We start from the raw sequence: 24,567 nt of genomic DNA, 5'->3' as shown, positions 1-24,567 counted from the left end.
ATCAAAACATACAGTTATCGCGTAAACCTGTACCTCTAGTCTACTATTATAAATCTTAAAAAGTCCGCCGCCGTCGGGGTTACGCAGCCGGCGTTACTCCCAAAAACGGCTATTGCGGCGCCGTCGATTGACGCAGGAGGGTGAAATTTTCACGACTCGTGGGTCACGTCATTCAACAGGTCGTATTCAATTTTGGGCACGATTCGGCCAGGGGTGCACCCGTGGCGCGTGCTCATGTGCGCCATAGGGATAGCATTAGAATCGCGACCGGTGACGAGCAGAGGGCACGTGCTTTAGGCTCAGTTGTTCGCTTAAAAAACTGAGTGAAAAGCATCAGAGCCGGCAGGTCATTGACCTTTGACAACGAAGGCCGACACAGGGCACCGCTCGCCAAGGGGATTCGCCAGTAAATACAATTAATTTGTTTTTGCAATATCTCAGCCGTTTCTGGGCCGATTTAGCTGAAACTTGGACTGTCGGTGGTAGTGTAGGGTAGGGTAGGGGTAGGGTAGGGTAGTGTAGGGGTAGGGTAGGGTAGGGTAGGGTAGGGGTAGGGTAGGGTTGGTAGGGTAGGGTAGGTTAGGGGTAGGGGTAGGGTAGGGTAAGGTAGGGTAGGGTAGGGTAGGTTAGGGTAGGGTAGGGTAGTGTAAGGGTAGGGTAGGGTAGGGTAGGGTAGGGTAGGGTAGGGTAGGGTAGTAGGGTAGGGTAGGGACTAGGGTAGGGTAGGGTAGGGTAGGGTAGGGTAAGGTAGGGTATGGTAGGGTAGGGTAGGGTATGGTAGGGTAGTAGGGTAGGGTATGGTAGGGTAGGGTAGAGTTAGGTAGAGTAGAGTTAGGTAGGGTAGGGTAGGGTAGTAGGGTAGGTTAGGGTAGTAGGGTAGGGTAGGGTAGGGTAGGGTAGGGTAGGGTAGGGTAGGGTAGAGTAGGGTAGGGTAGTAAGGTAGGGTAGGGTAGTAAGGTAGGGTAGGGTAGGGTAGGGTAGAGTAGGGTAGGGTAGTAGGGTAGGGTAGGGTAGGGTAGGGTAGTAGGGTAGGGTAGGGTAGGGTAGTAGGGTAGGGTAGGGTAGTAGGGTAGGGTAGGGTAGGGTAGAAGGTAGGGTAGGATAGGGTAGATGTAGGGTAGGGGTAGGGTTGGGTTCAAAAAGGGCCCAACATACAAAACACTTGAACACCCCGCAACTATCACCATCCCTTACAGTTCAATTAAAAACAGCTACCCAAATCTACCCAAATAATACAGCTAAAAATACAAGTCAATCACCCAAACTAATGCACCCGTACCATAACATAAATCAAAACATACAGTTATCGCGTAAACCTGTACCTCTAGTCTACTATAAATCCTAAAAAGTCCGCCGCCCACGCCGTCGGGGTTACTCCCTAAAAGGCTTATTGCAAAGCCGTCGATTGAGGCAGGATGGTGAAATTTTTACCAGTCGTGGGTCACGTAAATGAACAGGTCGTATTAAATTTTGGGCACGATGCGGCCGGGGGTGCGCCCGTGGCGCGTGCTCATGTGCGCCATAGGGTTAGCATTAGAATCGGCAAAAACAGGCTATTGCTCGGAAACGGTAAGGGCTACGGGGGTGAAATTTTCATGCCAAGTCGAGCGCGTGCATTCATTTGTCGTATTAAATTTTCGAGGGTGTGGGTTCAGCGGTGTGCACGTGGTGGGGCCGCGACCGGCGCCGAGCAGAGGGCACGTGCTTAAGGCTCAGTTGTTCGCTTAAAAAACTGAGTCAAAAGCATCAGAGCCGGGAGGTCGTTGACCTTTGACAACGAAGGCCGACACAAGGCACCGCTCGCCAAGGGGATTCGCCAATAAATACAATTAATTTGTTTCTGTAATATCTCAGCCGTTTCTGGGCCGATTTAGCTGAAACTTGAACTGTCGGTGGCAGTGTAGGGTAGGGTAGGGTAGGGTATACGGTAGGGTAGGGTAGTGTAGGGTAGGAGTAGGGGTAGGGTAGGAGTAGGGTAGGGTAGGTTAGGGCAGGGACGGCGCCACAGGGGGGGGGGGGGCAGGAGGGGCAGCCGCCCCCCCAACTCTGAACACCGGGGCCCTCTTTCAGCCAGCAGGTCAGGCATGGAAGGAATACTCTCTGGCTGTGCAGAAAGAAGACTTCTGGGCATGGCTGTAGAAATGACTTCAGGAGTGGGGAATCAAGCCAAAGGGGGCCTTCTCAAGATGCCGCCGCCAAGATAAAACTTACGGGCTTTGGCCCCTGTTTTTTGGAAAAGGGCCCAATTTAGCAAAAAAGGTGAAAGAAAATCATTTATTTTGTATCTTGGGTGATTGTGGCCCTGTCCTATCTTCCCAGGCTGAAGAAAGGGCCCGCGCCAAAGATGGCCCATGCCACTTCTGAGAGGGCCCATTCAATATATGAAAGGGCCCAGGCAAGGTCTGGGAGGTACCATATTATGCCTGAGAAGGAGAGGGCCCATACCAGTCATAACAGGGCCCGCAGCGGTGCTGAGAATGGCCCTTGGAAGGAGTGCGAGAGCCTGTAAAATACCTGAGAGGGCCCATACCAGCCGTGACAGGGCCCATATCAGTACTTCGAGGGCCCACAGCAGGGCCCATAAAAGTACTGAGGGGGCCACCACAAGTTATGTGAGGTCCCGTACCCTGACATATTACTGAGGGTTATGTCAGTCAATGGCAATCATGGAAGGGCCCCCAGCAGTACTGAGAGGACTGTTGCAATGACTAGGAGGGCCCGTACCATACCTGAGAGGGCCCATACCACTCATGTGAGGGCCTGCAGCAGTACTGAGTGGGCCCTTACAAGAACTGGGAGGGCCCGTATCATGCCTGAGAGGGTCCATACCAGTCATTAGAAGGCCAACAACAGTGCTGAGAGGGCCATTGAAAGGTCTGGTAAAGTTCTTAGAATGTCTGAGAGGGTCTATACCAGGCCTCAGAAGCCCCTAGTAGTATAAAAATGCCCATATTAAGCCTCTGAGGGTCCCTACCAGTCAAGAAAGAGCCTTTTCCGGGCTCCAATGGCCATGCCAAACTGAGGATCTATCGATCTTCAGAAGGCCCACACCAGGCCTCAGGGGCCCAAACCAGGCTTCAGAAGGACCATATCAGGTATCAAGGGGCCAAGCCAGGTCTCTGAGGCCTCTACTAGGCCTTAGAAGGTTCATAATAGACTTAATGGGGACCTGACAGGTTTCCGAAGGCCCAGACCAGTCCGTAGAGGGCACCCAAGGTCTCAGAAGGCTAATGTCAGGCCGCATAGACCCGAATAGACCTCGGAAGGCCCGTATCAGGCCACAAAGTGCCTAAGGCGTCAGAATGTCCATACTAGGCCTAATGGGGCGTAACAGGTCTCCGAATGCCCATTCGAGACCTCAGAGGGCCCATATCCAGTCTCGGGGGAACATAGGAACATAGGGTTCCTATGATATCGAAATTGCCCGCGATTAGCACTAAACCCTGGCCGCCGGTCAACCTTCGGGGTCAACTGGTACCATACTTGAGAGGGCCCATATCACTCATGCGAGGGCCTTTAGGTCAACCTAAGGGCATTACCCGAGGCGCCGCTCCTGTGTCATGTGTGTACCGGTGTTTTTGGGACGGCCCTGTCGAGCCGAGCTCCTGTTTGAGCCACTGTCCGTCTCACTTTCCAGCCGGGAGGTGGGGCATGATAAACTCGAGCATTGAAAACACGCTTTTTTCAGAATTTGGCTGCTCAGGCTGATTCAGGTTGTTTACGTGGAATTCGTTGGTCAGGATAGTAAAGTGCTTCCAATAACAAAGACCATTCATGTTACCACAAGAACAATGTCTTGCCTGTTGTCGAACGGACCCCCTCGGTTTTTCGCGAATAACTCGCGTAAAGAGCGGCTGATCGCGACGAAACTTTTAGTACCCTCGCGTTAATCAATTTTACACCTATCCTAAAAATTTCATGACCCTGACTCTAACGACCTTTGACCTGTAACATACTTTTCGAGACCATCCCGAACCCATACATGATAAAAGCGTCGAAGCCCAGCCCGGCCCAGCCCATCAAAAATGAATGGATTAAAAATTATTGACACCTCAAGGGATCCAAAGGTAGCAAAGAAACAACATTTTGCGAGCAGCATGAACAATGCACATTGCATGCGTGCTTTATCAATACGTTTTTTTAGTCTTGTACAGTATGTAATATGCCATGTAGTTATAGTTTTTGTCTCAATCGCGAACCCCTGACTCCACTTTACAGTTCTTGGCCCAGCCCATCCACAGCCCATCAATCCTTCATATTTGAGAGCCCAGCCAAGCCCGTAGCCCAGCCCAGCCCATGGCCCATTAGGCTGGCCCGGCCCATGGCGAACACTGCTGGAAGGTTAGCCGATGACCAAGGACCTTAAAATTGGGTATCATCGGCTTCCTCTCGTCACGGGCAGCACGCTCGTTTTTTTTCGGCGAAGGTCTAGCTTGATCAGGGGCGAAACGGCTAAGGCGGGCCCAACGCCCAACGAACTCCCGCTCCTATACGTTCGTGGCTGGAAAAAAAAAAAAACAATACGGGCGAGGGTTAAGAGGGTGTCTTTTAACACAAAAGTTATTGTGTAGAAGACAACGGTTGTGGGAATTGTAGGTCAAGGTACCTACAAATAAAGGATTGCATAGTATTGACGGTATTGACGATATTTCGGAAAGTTTGGGCCCCCATCTTGTTTGGGCCCTTTTTCTAAAACCCGCCCCCGCAAGGCGAAATCCGTGGCGCCGTCCCTGGGTTAGGGTAGGGTAGGGTAGGGGTAGGGTAGGGTAGGGTAGGGGTAGGGTAGGGTATGGTAGGTTAGGGTAGTGTAGGGTAGGGTAGGATAGGGTAAGGGTAGGGTAGGGTAGGGTAGGGTAGTGTAGGGTAGGGTAGGGTAGGGTAAGGTAGGGTAGGGTAGGGTAGTAGGGTAGGGTCGGGTAGGGTAGGTTAGTAGGGTAGGGTAGGGAAGGGAAGGGTAGGGTAGGGTAGGGTAGGGGTAGGGTAGGGTAGGGTAGGGTAGGGTAGGGAAGGGTAGGGTAGGGTAGGGTAGGGTAGGGTAGTGTAGGGTTAGGGTAGGGTAGTGTAGTGTAGGGTAGGGTAGGGTAAGGTAGGGTAGGGTAGTGTAAGGGTATGGTAGGGTAGGGTAGGGTAGGGAAGGGTAGGGGTAGGGTAGGGTAGGGTAGGGGTAGGGTAGGGTAGGGTAGGGTAGGTTAGGGGTAGGGTAGGGTAGGGTAGGGGTAGGGTAGGGTAGGGTAGGGGTAGGGTAGGGTAGGGTAGGGTAGTGTAGGGTAGGTTAGTGTAAGGTAGGGTAGGGTAGGGTAGGGTAGGGTAGGGGTAGGGTTAAGTTCAAAAAGGGCCTAACATACAAAACACTTAAACACCCCGCACATATCACCAACCCTTACAGTTTAATTAAAAACAGCTACCCAAATCAATCCAAATAATACATCTAAAAATACAAGTCAATCACCCAAACTAATGCACCCGTAACATAACATAAATCAAAACATACAGTTATCGCGTAAACCTGTACCTCTAGTCTACTATTATAAATCTTAAAAAGTTCCACGCCGCCGCCGTCGGGGTTACTCCCTAAAAGGCTTATTACGGCGCCGTCGATTGACGCAGGAGGGTGAAATTTTCACGACTCGTGGGTCACTTCATTCAACAGGTCGTTTTAAATTTTGGGCACGATGCGGCCGGGGGTGCGCCCGTGCACACTGGTCGGAAACGCCCTCACGAGAGGCCACGGGCGATTCCGGAGTTTCGGATTATTTTTTATATAGATCGATTTGAAATTGATCAAATTATTATAATTAGGCCAAAAAAAAACTAATCCGGGTGACCAAAAATAGCTGTAATCAGCCCCCGAAGATGGGGTATCCCAGAACTCGGAAACTGACGCGGAGCAAGAGGTTTCTTGAGCCGGATATTCAGAGTCTTATTGCTGATAGACACCAAATTGAAATCCCACATATTATGCATCAAAATGTTCGTTATTAAGTTGCCGACTGGTCAGTGCAAAATTTTTGGCATACTTTTTCCCTAACTAAGATGTACTATAGCTTTTTTATGAAGGCTCTCCTACAGTGATTCTGGAATATAACTGCAAAGTTTAGGTAAGGAAACAACAGGTAGTCCCATCTAGTTCCACTCTGATTTTTTGTGAGATGAAGTAGGATTTAAATTTACACCAGGGCAACATAAAAGCTAACTGCGCATATTTGCGCAAAATTTGCAGGAGCCTCTCTTCCTACCCAACTACCGCCCGCCCCGCCCCAGTTTCGGCTCGGCCGCCGCGCCCGGCTTACGCTGACCTGTGTGGCCTGCACGCATCCATGCGTAGTTGACTGGTCATTAAAAACAGATGCGCTTGAGTTAATGAATTTTGTGAAAAGCGCGTTTTATGTATGCTTTTATTTATGTATTGACAGCAAAAGCCTTCCACATATTGCGTGGCGATTACGGCTTGCATTTAGAGAGCCTTGCTATTGACAACCATCACTCGGCTGAAGAAAGTGGAAATTGAAACCTTCGTGAATATAAGACGCTGCAAATATAGGACACCTGTCACTGACGTCGGGTTACCTTGGGCCGTCTTTTTACATTAGATCACAATTCCGGTATTTAACCCTGGCCGGACCGATTGGTTTTCTACATTGACCGGGGAGGGTTGGTACAACTCCCTCGCCGTTTCGCCTCTAATTGAGCTAGAGCCTCTCGGAAAAAAAAGCTTGTATGCCGTTACAAGACGCAAAAATTAGGTACTACCCGATTTTAAGGCCTTAGGTCAGCCAGTGACCTCTTAGGTCAGGTAAGTGCCACAAGGCACGGGCTCGGTTTTAGGTTAATTATCTTGCCAAAAATGGTCGCACTGCCGCGATTTTGGCATAATCGTGTTTGTCTAGCTCAGGCGCGTTGAATGTTATACTTGGTACATTCGGGTGAAGTCAACTTAACCCTCGCCGGCACAGGCCATTTTGCGTCTTTCGACGGCACAAGGGGGGGAGGGGTTGGTACGACCCCCCTCGCGTTTGGCCCCTGATCGAGCTAGAGCCTCGCGGAAAAAAACGAGCGTGTTGCCCGTCATGAGAGGAAGCCGATGATACCCAATTTTAAGGCCGTAGGTCATCGGATGACCTTCCAGGTCAGGTCAATGACCCGAAAACCGGGAAAATCGGGACCTGTTAGAAAGTCGTAAATTGTGGCTGCTAAGTGGTTTTCCGGGGTGCTGATCACGAATATCGTATTAGTTTTGATCAGAGATGATGTCTTTAAGCATTTAGACCAGGTCGGGTCAGGTCAGGTCAGGTCCACCGGTAGGGCTTGTGACGGGTATTCGTAATACGTGTCAACCGCCTCTGACAGCTTCGTAACATGTTACGAAGGCGCCAAAACTACTTCGTAAATGTTCAAATGGTTGCTAAATTAGAATTCAGCTCCAAAAAACTAGCCTAGAAACATGTAAAACTCGAAAAAGTGAACCGAGGTCACCCGAGGTCACCAAAGGTCAATGAACTGACCTGACCTTCAGGTGACCTTGACACCCATCCTAATGTATGGGAGCAACATCAAATCACATGTTTGAACGTTTGAAACCACGAAAAGCTTGCAAACGCGCGGCTAATGCGAGCCGACATACATACGCCGAATCGCGATTTCGGCCAAACATGGTCACGGAAAAGAGGTCACAGGTCAAAGGTCATTGGGGTCAGGGTCATGAAATTTTCAGGGTAGGTGTAAAATTGATCAATGCGAGGGTACTGAAAGTTTCGTCGCGATCGGCCGCTTTTTACGCGAGTTATTCGCGAAAAACCTTAGGGGGGGGTTGCATCAACTGTGCCGGCGAGGGTTAAGGTGTTAACCTCGGGTCAAGGTCAGGTCGGAGCCCCTCAGGTCACGAAAATGGTTGAAGGAGGTCATATCGCATATCATTCGATTCGGCAGGTCTTCCTGAGTCCAATGATGGCTTTCCCGACTCTCTAGCTCCATCTGATCAGGAGTTATTGATGAAAAACTTACATGGCCTTAGTGACGTCATAAATGACGTCACGCAAAGTCAACAATGCTAAAGTCGAGCACTGGACCTTGCAAGGAGTGGATGAAACCATTCCCGGTGCCCGAATAGCAGCTCCCAATTTCCCTTGTTGACTTAAAGTGGTGCTAGATCCTGTATTATACTCAACTATGACGTCATAACTTAACAGATTCACGTCATATATTTAGTGCTTGACATCCAAATGATAGCTTACATATGACAGAGAAGGTATGCAAAGTTTTATGAAGTTTGCTTCACTAGTTGTGGAATAACAAGCAAAAAACTTTTGCGGAAAGACCGCTGGCCTCTCGCTGGAGCGTTTCCGACCAGTGTGCCGTGGCGCGTGCTCATGTGCGCCATAGGGTTAGCATTAGAATCGGCATAAACATGGGTGGAGAATGTTTGAAAAAGTTACCCCGGCCGGCGACCGATAGTCGCGGGAAGACGATATACTCACGTTGTTCTCAACGGTCATCATCAAACCCCTATTCTGACGCATGGAATAGGATGCTGTGTTTGCTCAAGGATGAGCGTTGTATCCGACACCGTATTATTCATAACATTTTTGGAATGATCGAAAAGGCAATTTCCTTTTAAATTATTATTTCTTTTTACTTAAACTTGCAATTTCACACCGAACCCAAACCAAACCATATGCCATTTTGAGTACCTAAATGTTACGTTTTCAGCTTTTTATTGTGTCTCAAAATAGCTACAAAAAGACAACTCACCATAGTAGAAGCTTTACTTACAGAGAAATTGACAGATCGAACCAAGCAAAGCACTAAAATAGGTCACTGACATCCACCGGCGTAGCCTTTTTCAATGTTGGGCGGCTCTTATAATACAAACAGGGAGTCGATCCAGGAATATCGACCGGTCCCGGTCTCGTAGCTCAGTTGCTAGAGCGTTGGATTCCGCGTGGCGAGAGCACGCGGCCCGGTTACATGACAGTCCGAGTTCGAAGCATATAAATGGCCGCTCGGTGTTTATGAGCACCCTGACGGGTACGCTCATAAACGGGTGTGGTTGCGGTTGGTGGCAGGTCAGTTGAAGGCAATGAGGTCAAGCAGTAGTTTTGAAAAAGTGCGCCGAAGGCGCGCCAAAATTTCGAAACTGAACAGGATTTGAGAGCAATCTTGGCATTGGCGACCACACGCGGGTCTTAGGGTTGGAGATTATGGCAAGTTAAGTAAATGGTAAATACCTACCTGATTTGCAATATTACGCCCAAGGAAGTCAACATTCGAAGAGCGTGAGTTTTCTTTTCTCGTATGGAGACAGCTCTTAGGATTTACAAGAGTAGAAAAGTTACCCCGGCCGCGCCGGGGTAGGCTGAAAGTTACCCCGGCCACGGCCGGGGTGGCCGGGGCAGGTTCTCCACCCATGGGCATAAACGCTTATTAAACAGGCTATTGCTCGGAAACGGTGAGGGCTACGGGGGTGAAATTTTCATGCCAAGTCGAGCGCGTGCACTCATTTGTCGTATTAACCCGGCACCGCCTGGGCTATTTCCGTACCCACATCAGCCTGGGGGGGGGGGGGTCGGATCCGACCCCCCCCTGTTATCTCGAGAACCAATGGTCGTATCGAGCCCCGCGAGGCGGCGTTCGAAAGGTCTCTACGAGACCTTCCCAAAGCACTCTTAAGATTTTAAGATTGAGGTCAACTTTCGGGTCAAGGTCAGGTCAAAGGTCAAATTCAGGGGTTTTGCATGATTAGGCTTACGGACAGCGGAATCGATAGCTGCTGCTCGAAACTCACCACAAATGACCTCAAAGACCTAGTGAAGGTACCATGTGCGTATAGGGGTCATACTAAGTACGGGTCAAGGTCAGGTCAGGTCACGAAAGGTCACCGTTTTCACTTTCTGCTACATGGGCGTGCGACACATGTTTTATGGCTTATTTTTCACGCCAAATCCGATGGTAATGGTTATATGTGACCCCAAGTCACTGTGCTGGTGATTAGTGTGCATTGAAAGCATAAAAAATCGTTTATACCATACATAACTAAACGAGGGCTAAGAAAAAAAGTCAATTTTTCAACTTTTTATTTTTGACATAAAAATGCACTTTTCTAGACGAGCTTCGTCCCAGGAATCTAGTGGTGCCATTTGTTTTCACATGCGATGTTCAGAAGTGCCTCTAATTCGCGAAAATGCTTATGACGTCACCATGCCCTATGCATGTTGGAGCTATTTTTTTACAATTTGGGGGTCAAAAATCAAGATAGAAAGTTGAAATTTGGGACATCTAATATTCTAATAGAGCTCTATAACATATATTCCGGTTTTTTGGAAATTCTCAAAATTTTGGATTTTATTAGCTGTTTTCCAAAAAATATAGTTTTTTGAATTTTCAGGGGTGAAAAACACATTTTATGGAAAATCCGAGATAGCCATTTTAAAGAACTCGTTGAGCTGCGTCTTTTGATGTCCTTAATTTGCAATTTGCTTAAAACCTCGATTTTTGGCGATTTTTTGAACATTTACCATTTTTTGACTGAAAACGCCATGTAGTTACATCACTAAAATCGATATATCTCAGAAATTTTTGAAATTTTTTTCTTAAAAATTGTACAGCAGACGTCAAATTGATGGGGGAGAAGGTATGCGAAGTTTCAAGTTGATAGCGCAAGCGGTTCATGAGTTATTCAAGAAAAACGGAGGGGGGGTCGGATCCGACCCCCCCCCCCCAGGCGGTCGCGGGTTAAATTTTCGACGGTGTGGGTTCAGCGGTGTGCACGTGGTGGGGCCGCGACCGGTGCCGAGCAGAAGGCACGTGCTTTAGGCTCAGTTGTTCGCTTAGAAAACTGAGTGAAAAGCATCAGAGCCAACGAAGGCCGACACAAGGCACCGCTCGCCAAGGGGATTCGCCAGTAAAAACAATTAATTTGTTTTTGCAATATCTCAGCCGTTTCTGGGCCGATTTAGCTGAAACTTGGACTGTCGGTGGTAGTGTAGTGTAGGGTAGGGTAGGGTAGGGTAGGGTAGGGTAGGGGATTGTAGGGTAGGGTTGGGTAGGGGATTGTAGGGTAGGGTAGGGTAGGGTAGGGGATTGTAGGGGATTGTAGGGTAGGGTAGGGTAGAGTTAGGTAGGGTAGAGTTAGGTAGGGTAGGGTAGGGTAGGGTAGGGTAGGGTAAGGTAGGGTAGGGTAGGGTAGTGTAAGGGTAGGGTAGGGTAGGGTAGGGTAGGGTAGGGTAGGATAGGGTAGGGTAGTGTAAGGGTAGGGTAGGGTATGGTAGGGTAGGGTAGGGTAGGTTAGTGTAGGAGTAGGGTAGGGTAGGAGTAGGGTAGGGTAGGGTAGGGTAGGGTAGTGTAAGGGTAGGGTATGATAGGGTAGGGTAGGGTAAGGGTAGGGTAAGGTAGGGTGGGGTAGGGTAGGGTAGGGTAGGGTAGGGTAGTGTAAAGGTAGGGTAGGGTAGGGTAGGGTTGGGTAGGGTAGGAGTAGGGTAGGGTAGGGTAAGGGTAGGGTAAGGTAGGGTGGGGTAGGGTAGGGTAGGGTAGGGTAGGGAAGGAGTAGGGTAGGGTAGGGTAGGGTAGGGTAGGGTAGGGTAGGTAGGGTAGGGTAGGGTAGGGTAGGTAGGGTAGGGTAGGGTAGTGGTAAGGTAGGGTAGGGTATAGGGTGGTGTAGTGTAGGGGTAGGGTAGGGTAGGGTATGGTAGGGTAGGGTAGGGTAGGGTAGGGTAGGGTAGTGTATGGTAGGGTAGGGTAGGGTAGGATAGTGTAGGGGTAGGGTAGGGTAGGGTAGGGTAGGGTAGGGTAGGGTAGGGTTGCGTTCAGTAACATCTTAACTTACAAAGGGCTCGAAGAACTCGCATGCATCACCATCATACTTTACAGTTCAATTAAAAGCAGTTACCCACTTCTACAAAAATCATACCAATAAAAATGCAAGTTTCTATACCCAAACTAATGCATCCGTTAATCATACATATCAAAACATACAGTTATCGCGTAAACCTGTACCTCTAGTCTACTATTATAAATCTTAAAAAGTACCACGCCGCCGCCGTCGGGGTTACTCCCTAAAAGGCTTATTGCGGCGCCGTCGATTGACGCACGAGGGTGAAATTTTCACGACTCGAGGGTCACGTCATTCAACAGGTCGTATTAAATTTTGGGCACGATGTGGCCGGGGGTGCGCCCGTGGCGCGTGCTCATGTGCGCCATAGGGTTAGCATTAGAATCGGCAAAAACAGGCTATTGCTCGGAAACGGTAAGTGCTACGGGGGTGAAATTTTCGCTGTAAGTCGGTCGCGTGCACTCATTTGTCGTATTAAATTCTTGAGGGGGTGGGTTCAGCAGTGTGCACGTGATGGGGCCGCGACCGGCGCCGAGCAGAGGGCACGTGCTTTAGGCTCAGTTCTTCGCTTAGAAAACTGAGTGAAAAGCATCAGAGCCAATGAAGGCCGACACAAGGCACCGCTCGCCAAGGAGATTCGCCAGCAAATACAAATTAATTTGATTTTGCAATATCTCAGCCGTTTCTGGGCCGATTTAGCTGAAACTTGGACTGTCGGTGGTAGTGTAGTGTAGGGTAGGGTAGGGTAGGGTAGGGTAGGGTAGGGTAGGGTAGGGTAGGGTAGGGTAGGGTAGGGTAGGGGATTGTAGGGTAGGGTTGGGTAGGGTAGGGTAGGGTAGGGTAGGGGATTGTAGGGGATTGTAGGGTAGGGTAGGGTAGGGTAGAGTTAGGTAGGGTAGAGTTAGGTAGGGTAGGGTAGGGTAGGGTAGGGTAGGGTAGGGTAGGGTAGGGTAGGGTAGGGTAGGGTAAGGTATAGGGTAGGGTAGGGTAGTGTAAGGGTAGGGTAGGGTAGGGTAGGGTAGGGTAGGGTAGAGTAGGGTAGTGTAAGGGTAGGGTAGGGTATGGTAGGGTAGGGGAGGGTAGGTTAGTGTAGGAGTAGGGTAGGGTAGGAGTAGGGTAGGGGTAGGGTAGGGTAGGGTAGTGTAAGGGTAGGGTATGGTAGGGTAGGGTAGGGTAGGGTAGTGTAACGGTAGGGTAGGGTAGGGTAGGGTAGGGTAGGGTAGTGTAAAGGTTATACACTGAGAAAAATCCTGACTCCGCATGACACCCCCAGGGGGAGTTCACCAAAACGACACCCTAAAACTCCCAGGTGGTACTCCTCATTACACCCCCTCCAAAACTCTCCATTACACCCCAAAACTTCCCTCGAGAAACTCTCTGCAACTCTCCCTACCGTTCTAGAAAACTCTTCATTTCTCTCCTTTACCCTATCAAAACAAACAACATACTCCCTGAAACTCCCTTCCATTACTCTCAATGACTCTCTTACTGCCTCATAATTACTCCCAATTACTCCATTCCATTATTCCCCAAAACTCCGTTTACAGGTTCATGGTATACCTCTATAGTTACTCCCCATCAAACTCACCCAAACTTCCCATCACTCCACTCCAGCCCCCCCCCCCTCGAAAATAAATATTGGACGAATAGCGTAACCACCCAAAGCTCGTGTACCGAAGCACAGATAAAAAATATATTTCAAGAAATGTGTATTCATAGTCCGGGGCGGTGGGAGGCTTCAAAAATTGACAAACGCTTTCGACATCCCGCCACGGCACGCTCTCCGGGGATCTCACTCCATGCTACACGGTCGCGAGTTTTGACGTTAAAAATCCAAAAGGCGGCCTACCACAGAAGGAATGCTTGGTCTGGTGCAGCCGCTACCACCTCCTGGGCCTCGACGAATACTGCGTCTTCTTCGTCCGGCTCTCCTTTCACGATGGTGGGATGGATATTTTGCGGGCCTCCGTTGGCTTCCGACGTGTCTTGCGGGATGCGATGCAGGCTCTCCAGCTCATCCCCTGCAAAATGTTAATCACCATGAAATTATAGGTACACTTAACATTGCGTGGGAGGAAATAGAGGAGAAAGAAAAAAGAGAAGGAGGGAAATAATGAAGGAGGGAGGGAAGGAAGGAAGGAAGGAAGGAAGGAAGGAAGGAAGGAAGGAAGGAGGGAAGGAAGGAAGGAAGGAAGGAAGGGAGGGAGGGAGGGAGGGAGGGAGAGAGGGAGAAAGAAAGGGAGAGAGAGGGGAGGGGAAGGAGGGAGTTAGGAAGGAAGCGAGGAAAGATGGAAGGAAGAAATGAGGGAGGAGACTAAGAGGTAGGCAGATGAGACAAGATGGACGAGATGAGACACACGCGACCTGACATGTTGGCACTGATACTGCATTTCCGCACATGATGTCAAAATAATGAAAGCAAGAGATTGCAAAGTTAGCATACTTTTTATGCACTACAATTTTGATAAAGATAAGTTTCAGTGAAAGTCTAAAGGGCAAGTTAACAGCCTCCATCTTAGTTGCAGACACATTAGGGAAATGCTATAAAACGTACTTGAGCGCTCAAAAAGTTGAGCAGGTCGCTAAAAATAAGCTAAGGACGTTACATGCTGCATACGTACCCATGTTAACATTAAAGAACGAACTTCATCTATAATGGAAATCAGATGGATTAATAACCTTTTGCTCATAACTAATGTAAGCCAAAAACAAATCCATTGTTTTATTATAATCCATTGTAAGCCAAAAACAAATTGGATTTGTTTTTGGCTTACATTAGTTATGAGCAAAAGGTTATTAATCCATCTGATTTCCATTATAATCATAATCATGCTCAAAAAAACGTTTCACACCATTCAATCATTAGAACTTCATTTATGGATACTTTCTAAAAAAAAATACAACAATTTAGACAAAATTTATTTAAACATGCTGGTTTGTCGGTGGTTTTCCCCATTGGGCAGTGGCAGTGGTAGGTAACTGTTGTGCCCTCGGGGTGGGGGAGGTTTGGACAAACCTGCGTCCGCCTCACTTGCGGTTTATTCCCCCACACACACAACAGAAAAACACATGGCACTATCTCGGCCAAGGTCAAGAACGGAAGAGCTCTAGAGGTGACTCGACACCTCTTCGTCCTTACGACCCAAAACAGTTGGCAATCATAAAGAGAGGGGGTGAACAGGTTATGCGAAATAAAGGATCGAAACTGAACAAAGCCATTTCGAACCAAACATATTACTAACTAAGTGTCGATCGTAATATAAAATCATAATCACCGCAACGACCAACACTATCAACAAAGGCGTAAAACTCAAACGATAATTGCGCGTCCGCGCCAATCGGCTGCGCGGTCAGCGCCACTAAATTAGTTCTCGCCACAACACCACCCCTCTCTTTAACCCGCGCCGTGCTGGTGGCCTGAACTTTCCGCCGAGTGCTGGGGGGGGGCGTTTTCACGCCCCCCCGTCTAACTCGGCTCCTGGGCCACGTAGCGACACGCGGTAAGCGGCAATCGAAAGAGCGTCAAAAATAAGGACGAAAACACTTCGGTCATTTTTTGGGTCAGGTCAAAGGTCAGGTCACCAGAGGTCACCAAAGGTAAAATGTTGACTATTTCAACATTTTGGAAACTGCCAACGGCTATCTCGGGAACCGATAGAGCTACAGCGCCGCGGAAAAGCGCATTCGATAGCCCTTTTACAGACCTTTCTGAGTAATGTTCTCAGATTTGACCTCAGGTCAACGGTTTAGCCTCTAGAGGGCAAAAACTCCAAAAATAGCCGTTTTTACGAAAAACGTTTTTTCGTCAATAACTTTTGACTCATAAGCGCCATGACATTACTTTTGCCAGCATCGTGTTCCTCTCGTCGAGACGCGTCGAATGAACTATTTGTTGACCTTGAAAGGTCATTTTGAAAATTTGACCTCAGGTCAAGGTCATGACCTGACCGAAAAGGGTCATGTTGCATATCAGTCGATCCGTATCGTCGAGCTGAACACATCTGACGTGTTTTCACCGCTCTAGCACGTCTCTATCAAAAGTTATAGCCAAAAAACTGCTGGCGACCGTTCATGACCTGAGATGACCTCAGGGGCACACAGAGGGGTCACAGGTGCATTTTTCCTATTCAGTGTGTCATGTTTACCTATGAACCGATGTTTGAGAGCGTTTTGAACGATATTCGTCCAAAAGAGGCGCATTTCAATTTTCTCCCATTGACTTATAATGGAGAGGTCGCAAAATTGACCTGACCTTAGGTCACAGATATCAAAAATCCGAGATATACATTTTATACATACTGTTACTCATATCAATCGCTGAAAGTTTCAAAGTGATCGTTCAGTCGGTGTAGCTATAGCGAGCCTTTGAACTTTTTCTGAGGTAAGGTCACTTGACGTGACCTGGTGACCTGACCTTGAACGGCCTAGGTCTGAAATTTTCACAACATGTGCGGAAATGATGTAGGAACACGTGTACCAAAAACGGCGGCGCTGCGCGCCGCCGTTTTTGAGATATTCGCGAAAAACCTGAGGGGGGGGCGTAAAAACGCCCCCCCCCCAGCACGGCGCGGGTTAATGGGAAACACTCCCGCTTCTTAAGCCTCCCACTATCCGCGGAAACCATTACACTCACAGCTATCAAACGTAACTTACGATGATAGCCCAATCCTAAACGCTACTCGCCCGGAGTGAACCGATCTGGGCCTCTGCGACCCCGCCTGCTACGGCGGGGCCCTGGCTCACCCGCCGGGGCGGTACACTTTGGGGTTGGACAGCGGCTGTGAGCAGGACTTCTGAGTGCCGAGGAGCGGGTGCGCACTGGCGTGGGGCGGGGCTCAGGAACTGGATAAGCACCACCGCCGGGACCACCCCGCGGCGCGGCCGCGTCCTCACCTTCTGGCCGGCCGGGCACCAAGCGTCTAGCGTGGACACGCTCGCCGCTGGTGAGCCGGTAACTTACCGGGCCAGTCCTCCGGCTGATCTGCACGGCCCTCTGGCCCTCCACACGTCCACTCACCGACTGTCGGACCCGAACCCAGTCGCCGACGCGCCAGCGCGGGGCGCCGGTCGACCCCCGGTCATATCTGGCTTTGTAGGCCGCCTGATACTTTTCGTGTCGCGCACGAAGCTCACCGCCGGTGTCCGGCGAGGAAACCTCACCTGGCACGACGTCCAGCAACGTCCGTGCCTCCCGCCCCCGCATCAGCCGGAACGGCGTCTCTCCCGTACCTGCGTGCGGGGTAGCCCGGTACTCAGTGAGGAACCGCCTCAAGTACTCCGAGCGCGGCTCCCGGGCCAGCCGGGCCGACTGGATGGCGTCTTTTACCGTCCGATTCAGACGCTCCACCATGCCGCAGGACTGCGGAGAGTATGGTGAGCTGAAAGTCTGCTTGACCCCCAGTCGGGTCAAAAAATTACGGAGTTGGGCAGACCGGAACGCTGGACCGTTGTCGGAGACCAGCTCCAACGGCAACCCCTCGCGGCTGAACACCGCCTCCAGGAAGCTGATTATAGACGCCGCCGTCGCGTCCCGACACAGCGCCACCTCTGGCCACCTGCTGAACATGTCGCACAAGACGATGCCGTACCGCTCGTGCTGGGGCCCCTGCATGGGCCCAATCACATCGATCATGAGGCGCTGCCACGGACCGTCCGGAAGAGGAATCGGCTGGAGAGGGGGCCGCTCCTGCCGCACGTGGCCGTCATGCTGCGTGCACACCTCACAGCTCCGCAGGAGGTCACGTACCTCCTTGTCCAGCCGCGGCCACCAGAACTGCGCGCGCAGGCGCTGCTTGGTCCTTGTCTCACCTTGGTGACCCTCGACTTCCTGCTTGACAGCAGCTGGAGAGGGGGCCGCTCCTGCCGCACGTGGCCGTCATGCTGCGTGCACACCTCACAGCTCCGCAGGAGGTCACGTACCTCCTTGTCCAGCCGCGGCCACCAGAACTGCGCGCGCAGGCGCTGCTTGGTCCTTGTCTCACCTTGGTGACCCTCGTGGGCGTTCCTCAGGACGCGCTCACGCAGCGCCGCCGGCACAACCAGTCGCTCGCCGCGGAAAAGCAGCGGTCCGAGCTGGGACAGTTCGTCTCTCACCTGGTAAAAACCAGTCGCCCGAGGATCGACATCCCTCTGGCGAGGCCACCGTCCGGCGAGGTACCCCCGGATCACGTCCAGACACTCGTCTGACGCCGAGGCGTCCCGCAGCTCCTCCTCCGTGACTGCTGCTGCTAACGACAGAGCCGCGATCTGGATAGAATCATCATCAGGCCACCAGGTCTCGGCGACCGGCAGACGGGACAGGCCGTCCGCCACTCCGTTCCGCTCCGACCTGACGTACTCGACGTCGAACGCAAACTCCAGCAGCCGGGCCTCCCACCTCGCGACTCGCCGGCCGACGCGGTTGGAGCCCTTGACACCGAAAATGGTGCAGAGAGCTTGGTGATCGGTTCGGAGGGTGAATCGCCGACCCCACAGGTAGTGGCGAAACTTCTCGACGGCCCATACACATGCCAGCGCCTCCTTCTCCACTACCGAGTAGTTGCGTTCGGCCGCCGAGAAAGACTTCGAGGCGTACGCAATGACCCTGGGCTGACCCGAGGCGTCCATTTGCGTCACGCACGCACCGCAGCCGACGTCACTGGCGTCAGTGGAGAGCACCGTTCGTAGCTCCGTGCTGAACATGCACAGTGCTGGTGCTTCGCTTATCGCGTCCTTGACGCGGCGGACCGCGCTGGACAGCGCCGCCGTCCACTCGAACTGGTCCGCCCGGAGCGCGGCCCTCAGCGGCTCTACTGCGTCCGAGAACCGCGGCAGAAACCGCGCATGGTACCCTACGGCACCGAGGAATGCGCGCAGGCTCTTTTCGTCCCGCGGCTCGGCCGCCTCCAATAACGGCCTGATCCGCTCCCGGTCGATGCGGACACCAGCTGACGAGACCAGATATCCCAGAAAGGAGAGCTCGCTCTGATTCGTCACGCTCTTGGGCCAGTTGACCCGCACCTTGTGGGCATCGAAACGCCGCAGCACTTCCCTCAGACGGGCGTCGTGCTCGGCCTGGGACGGCGCGTGGACCAGGATGTCGTCCAGGTATACCTCCACGCCTGGCACCCCCTCCAGCATGGACGCCATCACTCTCTGGAAGCACGGCCCGGCGCTCGCGAGGCCGAAGTTGACGCGCCGGAACCGGTAGAGTCCCTGATGACTTATAAAAGTCGTTAGGTCTCTGCTGTCAGGATGGAGCTCCAGCTGGTGATATGCATCCTTTAAGTCCAGCCTGGAAAAGACCTGAGACCCACTCAGGCGGTCAAGGACATCTTCGATCCTGGGGAGCGGGTAGCCATCCGTAATCACAGCTTTGTTGACCCGCCTCATGTCTACACACAGGCGGATGGACCTATCCCGCTTCCTTCCCACCACAAGAGGAGAGACCCAGGTAGATGCACTGACCTTCTCAATTATCCCTTGCTCCTCCAGCTCCTTGAGCCTGGCACTCACCTCGTCCAGCACTGCCAAGGGCAGCCTCCGCAGGGGCTGGCGCACTGGCGCCACCCCTGGGTCGATGGTCACCCGGTGTTGGTAGCCCAGGATGGCTGGCTGCTCTCCTGACGGAGAAACAGGTCCAGTCGGAGAGGCAGGTCCGGACGGTGAGGCAGGTTGACCGGCGTGAGGGCTGGCAGGTTCGGCTGGCCCGACGGGCGAAGGGACTGGGCTGGCATGACAGGACGGGTCTGTGGACACAGAGCATACACTGTCACCAATGATGCACACTTTGAACAGTTTCATCATGTCCAGGCCCATCAGAGCACGACCATGCGGCACAACATACACAGTTACATCATGACACTCCCCCCTGCATGACACATTTACACTTTTTACCCCTAACACATCTAACACACTCCCCCCATATGAGCACAGGCGCTCTGCTGCTGGCTCAAGGGCCCCAGGTGCCAGGTGTCTGGGGAGGAGGGACACTGGGGAGCCAGAGTCTACCGTGAACACGACCTCCCTCCCCTCCACCTGGGCTGTCAGAGTCATTGGTGATGCCCCGATTGCCAGCACTTGAACACTGGACACCACTCGCTTCTGGACACAGTGCTGGGCAAAGTGATTCACTTTCCCACATTTGGAGCACTTCACATTGACAGCAGGGCAACACTGGTCCCCTCGCCTGTGTCCAGCACGCCCGCACCCCCAGCACAGGCTACTGCTACTCCCTGCCGGCCTCTGCTGCTGAGGCTGTTGCTGATGAGTGGAGACCCGACCAGCAGCACGGGTCCTGGCCCCACCACGCTGAGGCCGCCGACGCTGCTGCTGCTGCTGCTGGACAGCCTGAACAGGGACTGGAGCAGCTGGTGTCTCCATCACCCGAGCCTCACGTTCAGCCGACTCAAGCGTGTCACTGATGGTGAGGGTGCGCTCCAAAGTCAGGTCAGAGCCCTCCATAAGAAGTCGCTGTCGCAACTTGGAAGAGTTAGTACGCTCGATGACCTGGTCCCTTATGAACTCGTCGGTTCTGTCACCATATTCACAGGAGCTGGCCAGCTGGCGCAGTATCGACACCCACTGCTGGACTGTTTCCTCAGTTTGCTGCACCCGGCTCCTGAAACGGTAACGCTCCACACACACGTTCTGGCGAGGAGCGAACTGGGCCTCCAGGCGCCGCCTGGTGAAGGCGTACTGGTCCTCGCCTTCCTGCTTGACAGCAGCTGGGAGGGACTCGAAAATTCGCTGCCCCTCCGCCCCCAGGCACGTGAGAAGGATGGCCTCCTTGCGCGCAGCTGAAAATGAGCCGCCGCCCACGGCCACCAGGAAGTTATCGAACATCCTTATCCACCGCGGCCAGGCCGTACCGGGCTCGGCGCCGGCCGCCGGCAAAAACGGCGCAGGGGCCACCGAAAAATCCATGGCCGACAGTTATCACGGCCGCGTAAAAACTTACGCCTCGTCGCCACTTGTTGTGCCCTCGGGGTGGGGGAGGTTTGGACAAACCTGCGTCCGCCTCACTTGCGGTTTATTCCCCCACACACACAACAGAAAAACACATGGCACTATCTCGGCCAAGGTCAAGAACGGAAGAGCTCTAGAGGTGACTCGACACCTCTTCGTCCTTACGACCCAAAACAGTTGGCAATCATAAAGAGAGGGGGTGAACAGGTTATGCGAAATAAAGGATCGAAACTGAACAAAGCCATTTCGAACCAAACATATTACTAACTAAGTGTCGATCGTAATATAAAATCATAATCACCGCAACGACCAACACTATCAACAAAGGCGTAAAACTCAAACGATAATTGCGCGTCCGCGCCAATCGGCTGCGCGGTCAGCGCCACTAAATTAGTTCTCGCCACAACAGTAACTGATTTTTTATATATAGGAGCTAGGAAAATCAAGGCTTTTACGCCAAGATAGTTTAATTTTCTGACTCTGCTTTGAAAGCCCTTCAAATTTGATATTTGTCATTGACATGGGTATTAAAACAATTGGGCAATAACAATAGGATCCATGACGTGTGAAGCTTGTATAACCCTAACTTTCCAATTTATTCGAGGGAAAAAGTGTATGATATTTGCCAATATGTAGAAACTCAGAGCATGCTGTTTCCGATCTTTATCTCACTCAGGAACGAAACAAATCGATTACCCTTACACAGACCATTCCAGCCCATCAAGAACATGGGGTTACCATATGTTCTCATCACAGTATTATAACACTTTGCACTATAAAAGCATGATGAGAAATACAGCTAAGCTTACCTTTAAATCAAAAGTAAGGTCCAATTATCCGTCACTGTAAAGGTCAGGTCCGTCAAAGTCAACACGCTCTTCACTAACACCTCGCCCGCCGCCCGGCACAACGTGCTGTATACTACGCGCAAAAGATGGCGGCCACGGCAGCCTCGCGACGTATGCTAAAACCCCTTCGTAACTCCCCTTTTGCTCCTGTCGGAACGTTCGGGAAAGGTTTTTCGGGAGTAATGGAGAGTTGCGTCACAGAGTTATGGGGTGTCACACATGGAGTCATTTCGCCATCCATTGAGAACTCTTGAAAACTCTTTCGCAAAATGAGGAAGGCTCAAAGTTACCCTAGAACACACTCAATAACTCTGCTGGAAAGGGTGTTATCGATGGTTTTCAGGAGTTTTCAGGGGAGCATTTTCAAGAGTTTTGATCCATATAGAGTCAATTTTTTTCTCAGTGTATAGGGTAATGTAAAGGTAGGGTAGGGTAGGGTATGGTAGGGTAGGGTAGGGTATGGTAGGGTAGTATCCATCCAATGGTAGGGTAGGGTAGGGTAGGGTAGGAGTAGGGTAGGGTAGGGTAGGGTAAGGGTAGGGTAAGATAGGGTGGGGTAGGGTAGGGTAGGAGTAGGGTAGGGTAAGGTAGGGTAGGGTAGGGTAGGTAGGGTAGGGTAGGGTAGGGTAGGGTAGGTAGGCTAGGGTAGGGATAGTGGTAAGGTAGGGTGGGGTAGGGTAGTGTAGGGGTAGGGTAGGGTAGGGTATGGTAGGGTAGGTAGGGTAGGGTAGGGTAGTGTAGGGGTAGGGTAGGGTAGGGTAGGGTAGGGTTGCGTTCAGTAACATCTCAACTTACAAAGGGCTCGAAGAACTCGCATGCATCACCATCATACCTTACAGTTCAATTAAAAGCAGTTACCCACTTCTACAAAAATCATACCAATAAAAATGCAAGTTTCTACACCCAAACTAATGCATCCGTTAATCATATATATCAAAACATACAGTTATCGCGTAAACCTGTACCTCTAGTCTATACATAAACGATGTAATAGCGATTTTATCAGTGACATATGTAACATCGACATTATGTGTAAAGGAACACTTTGATGCCAATTTTTGGTCGGAAGCTATCATATACCATTCTTGTCCGAAGAAATGAAGTTGTAAACAGTCGTCACAAATCAACAGACAACCAAATCGGACGGCCTAGCTGAATTCCAACCGTGTAGGTATTTTGTCGAAAAGCCTGTCTGAATTATTTATTCCAAACTCGTTCAATGCTTGCATTGTTAGGTAGATCATCGAGTTTAGAATGCATTACTGATTGTTGGGATTCGGCGTTATCCAACGATTATCACCGCTATTGTAACAATAATATTTTATTACGTGGCTCAGATGTAATAATATGTTGTATGGACTGACCGTTTGTCTTATATTGAAATTCACACTTTTTACCATTTTGAGCATGATTAGGATATCGCGAAAAAAAAAATTTGAAGAATTTTTATACTGTGGTTGTCATAGATATAAAGACTAGATAGGGCACCCCCATGTCGGGAGCGACTCGCGAATACGTAGCAGCGGCCGCCATGTTGGTGAGGGCGAGAATCTGCGGCGCTGTGTAAACACTATGGGAGGAGGGGGGTGTTTGGGACAGATTTTGTGGTATTTTTCGACCGAAAAGTGTTAATCTTTTTTACCTATGGCATTCTTTGGAATGAGTAGATTGTGAAACAAGGGCAGAAACATGTGTATTTATAGTAATGTAATTACATCAGCCCTAGACATATAGCCCTGAGGACGCTGATAAAGGATATGCGGCACCGAAGGTAGATGCAATTGGCATGCTAATTTGAGATTAAATTCGTTTCCCATTATGGCTACCATACTTTATATCTATGTATGCAGTATGCAATGGACAATGATCGACAATAAGTGCAATTTTAGCCCTCACCCGTTCGTAGTTTGTCAGCGTCTTACGAGTAGGGGAAGCCAGGGTGAACGGAGTGAACTCCAGCCGTTCGCCCCTCGACGGAGCAAGAACGGAAAAAAATAGGTATGCTGTCCGCGATGTGAGTAAACCAGTGATACCAAATTTCAGGGTACTAGGTCAACGGGTGAACTCAGAGGTCAGGTCAAACACTGGAAATCGAACCAGTAAAGTCACTGGAGTTTGAGATCTTTCGCTATAAAATCGACCAAAACGCGTGAACTGTCGGCGAAATGGGTTACATCATTCCCAATCAACCTCATCTCGAAATCTAGCGAACCGGGTCACATAAGGTCATACAAGGTCAGCGACCTTAGATGACCTCGGATGGCCTTGACACATGGCGGGTCATGTGAAGTGTATTTATGGGCGCCGATCTCGAATCCCGTGTCAATCTTACTTTAAAAAATGATTTGCGGGCACAAATCCGCAAACATAATTAAGGATTACGAATAAAATGAGCAAGATGCTCCGAAAACTGCCCATATGAAGCGCAGCCTTGACCTCGAGGCAAATGCACGTTATCTAGACATCAACACTAAAAAAAACGCATGTAAAATGCATAAACATGCACTAGAAGGCAAGGAAATTCACCCGGATGCGGCAAATCGCAAAATCCGCTTATTTAAGCCGAACATGACCTGACCCGAGCTCCGATGACCCATTCCTCACTTTGAATCAATCCGCGCCCCCTACAGGCACCGACATCGCCCTTGCAGACAGCACCGACGATAGTCGCACAGGCACGTGGCGAGCTAGTGTAACTGTAGCCGCGCCTTCAGCCACGAACACCAGTTTGTGCCGGATCAGCCAGCCACGGAGCAGAGACGGCCGGCAACGAATCGGCAATTAACAGTGCTACATATCGACACGGTCACAAGAGGCGAGGCGTTAACCCAGCGCCCACTGCATTGGTCGCCAGTGGACCCACTCAGTCACTAAGCAATCATCGACAAAATACGTCTTTTATCGGCCAGACATTGATCTGTTCATTAATATGAAGTGTCCATCCAAATC

The 24,567-nt window shown here is 50.8% G+C and overlaps 2 protein-coding genes across 4 annotated transcripts in view; one reads left to right on the top strand and one right to left on the bottom strand.

The window, feature by feature from the left end:
* The window catches only part of LOC122370812 (tRNA (cytosine(38)-C(5))-methyltransferase-like), a 104,152-nt gene that overhangs the window by 7,880 nt on the left and 71,705 nt on the right, over positions 1-24,567 (top strand). The gene's annotated exons all lie outside the window — the stretch shown is intronic.
* Positions 16,404-21,172, bottom strand: LOC122370811 (uncharacterized protein K02A2.6-like). 3 transcript variants are annotated; one of them, XM_043346737.1, is made up of 3 exons: positions 20,763-21,172; positions 17,806-19,551; positions 16,404-17,632 (listed from the first exon to the last, which is right to left on the bottom strand). In XM_043346737.1, exons 2-3 carry the CDS (start codon positions 19,193-19,195, stop codon positions 16,500-16,502), a joined length of 2,523 nt encoding a protein of 840 aa, XP_043202672.1. In that variant the 5' UTR covers positions 19,196-19,551; positions 20,763-21,172; the 3' UTR covers positions 16,404-16,499. The 3 variants fall into 3 exon arrangements, with proteins under 3 accessions (XP_043202672.1, XP_043202671.1, XP_043202670.1); XM_043346736.1 differs by having other exon boundaries at positions 20,813-21,172; XM_043346735.1 differs by having other exon boundaries at positions 17,806-21,172.

This window comes from Amphibalanus amphitrite, unplaced genomic scaffold, assembly GCF_019059575.1.
Source record: "Amphibalanus amphitrite isolate SeventyFive unplaced genomic scaffold, NRLGWU_Aamphi_draft 001170F_arrow, whole genome shotgun sequence".
Taxonomy (NCBI): domain Eukaryota; kingdom Metazoa; phylum Arthropoda; class Thecostraca; order Balanomorpha; family Balanidae; genus Amphibalanus; species Amphibalanus amphitrite.
Note: the sequence above shows the minus strand (reverse complement) of the source record. Positions and strands in the feature narration are given on the sequence as shown.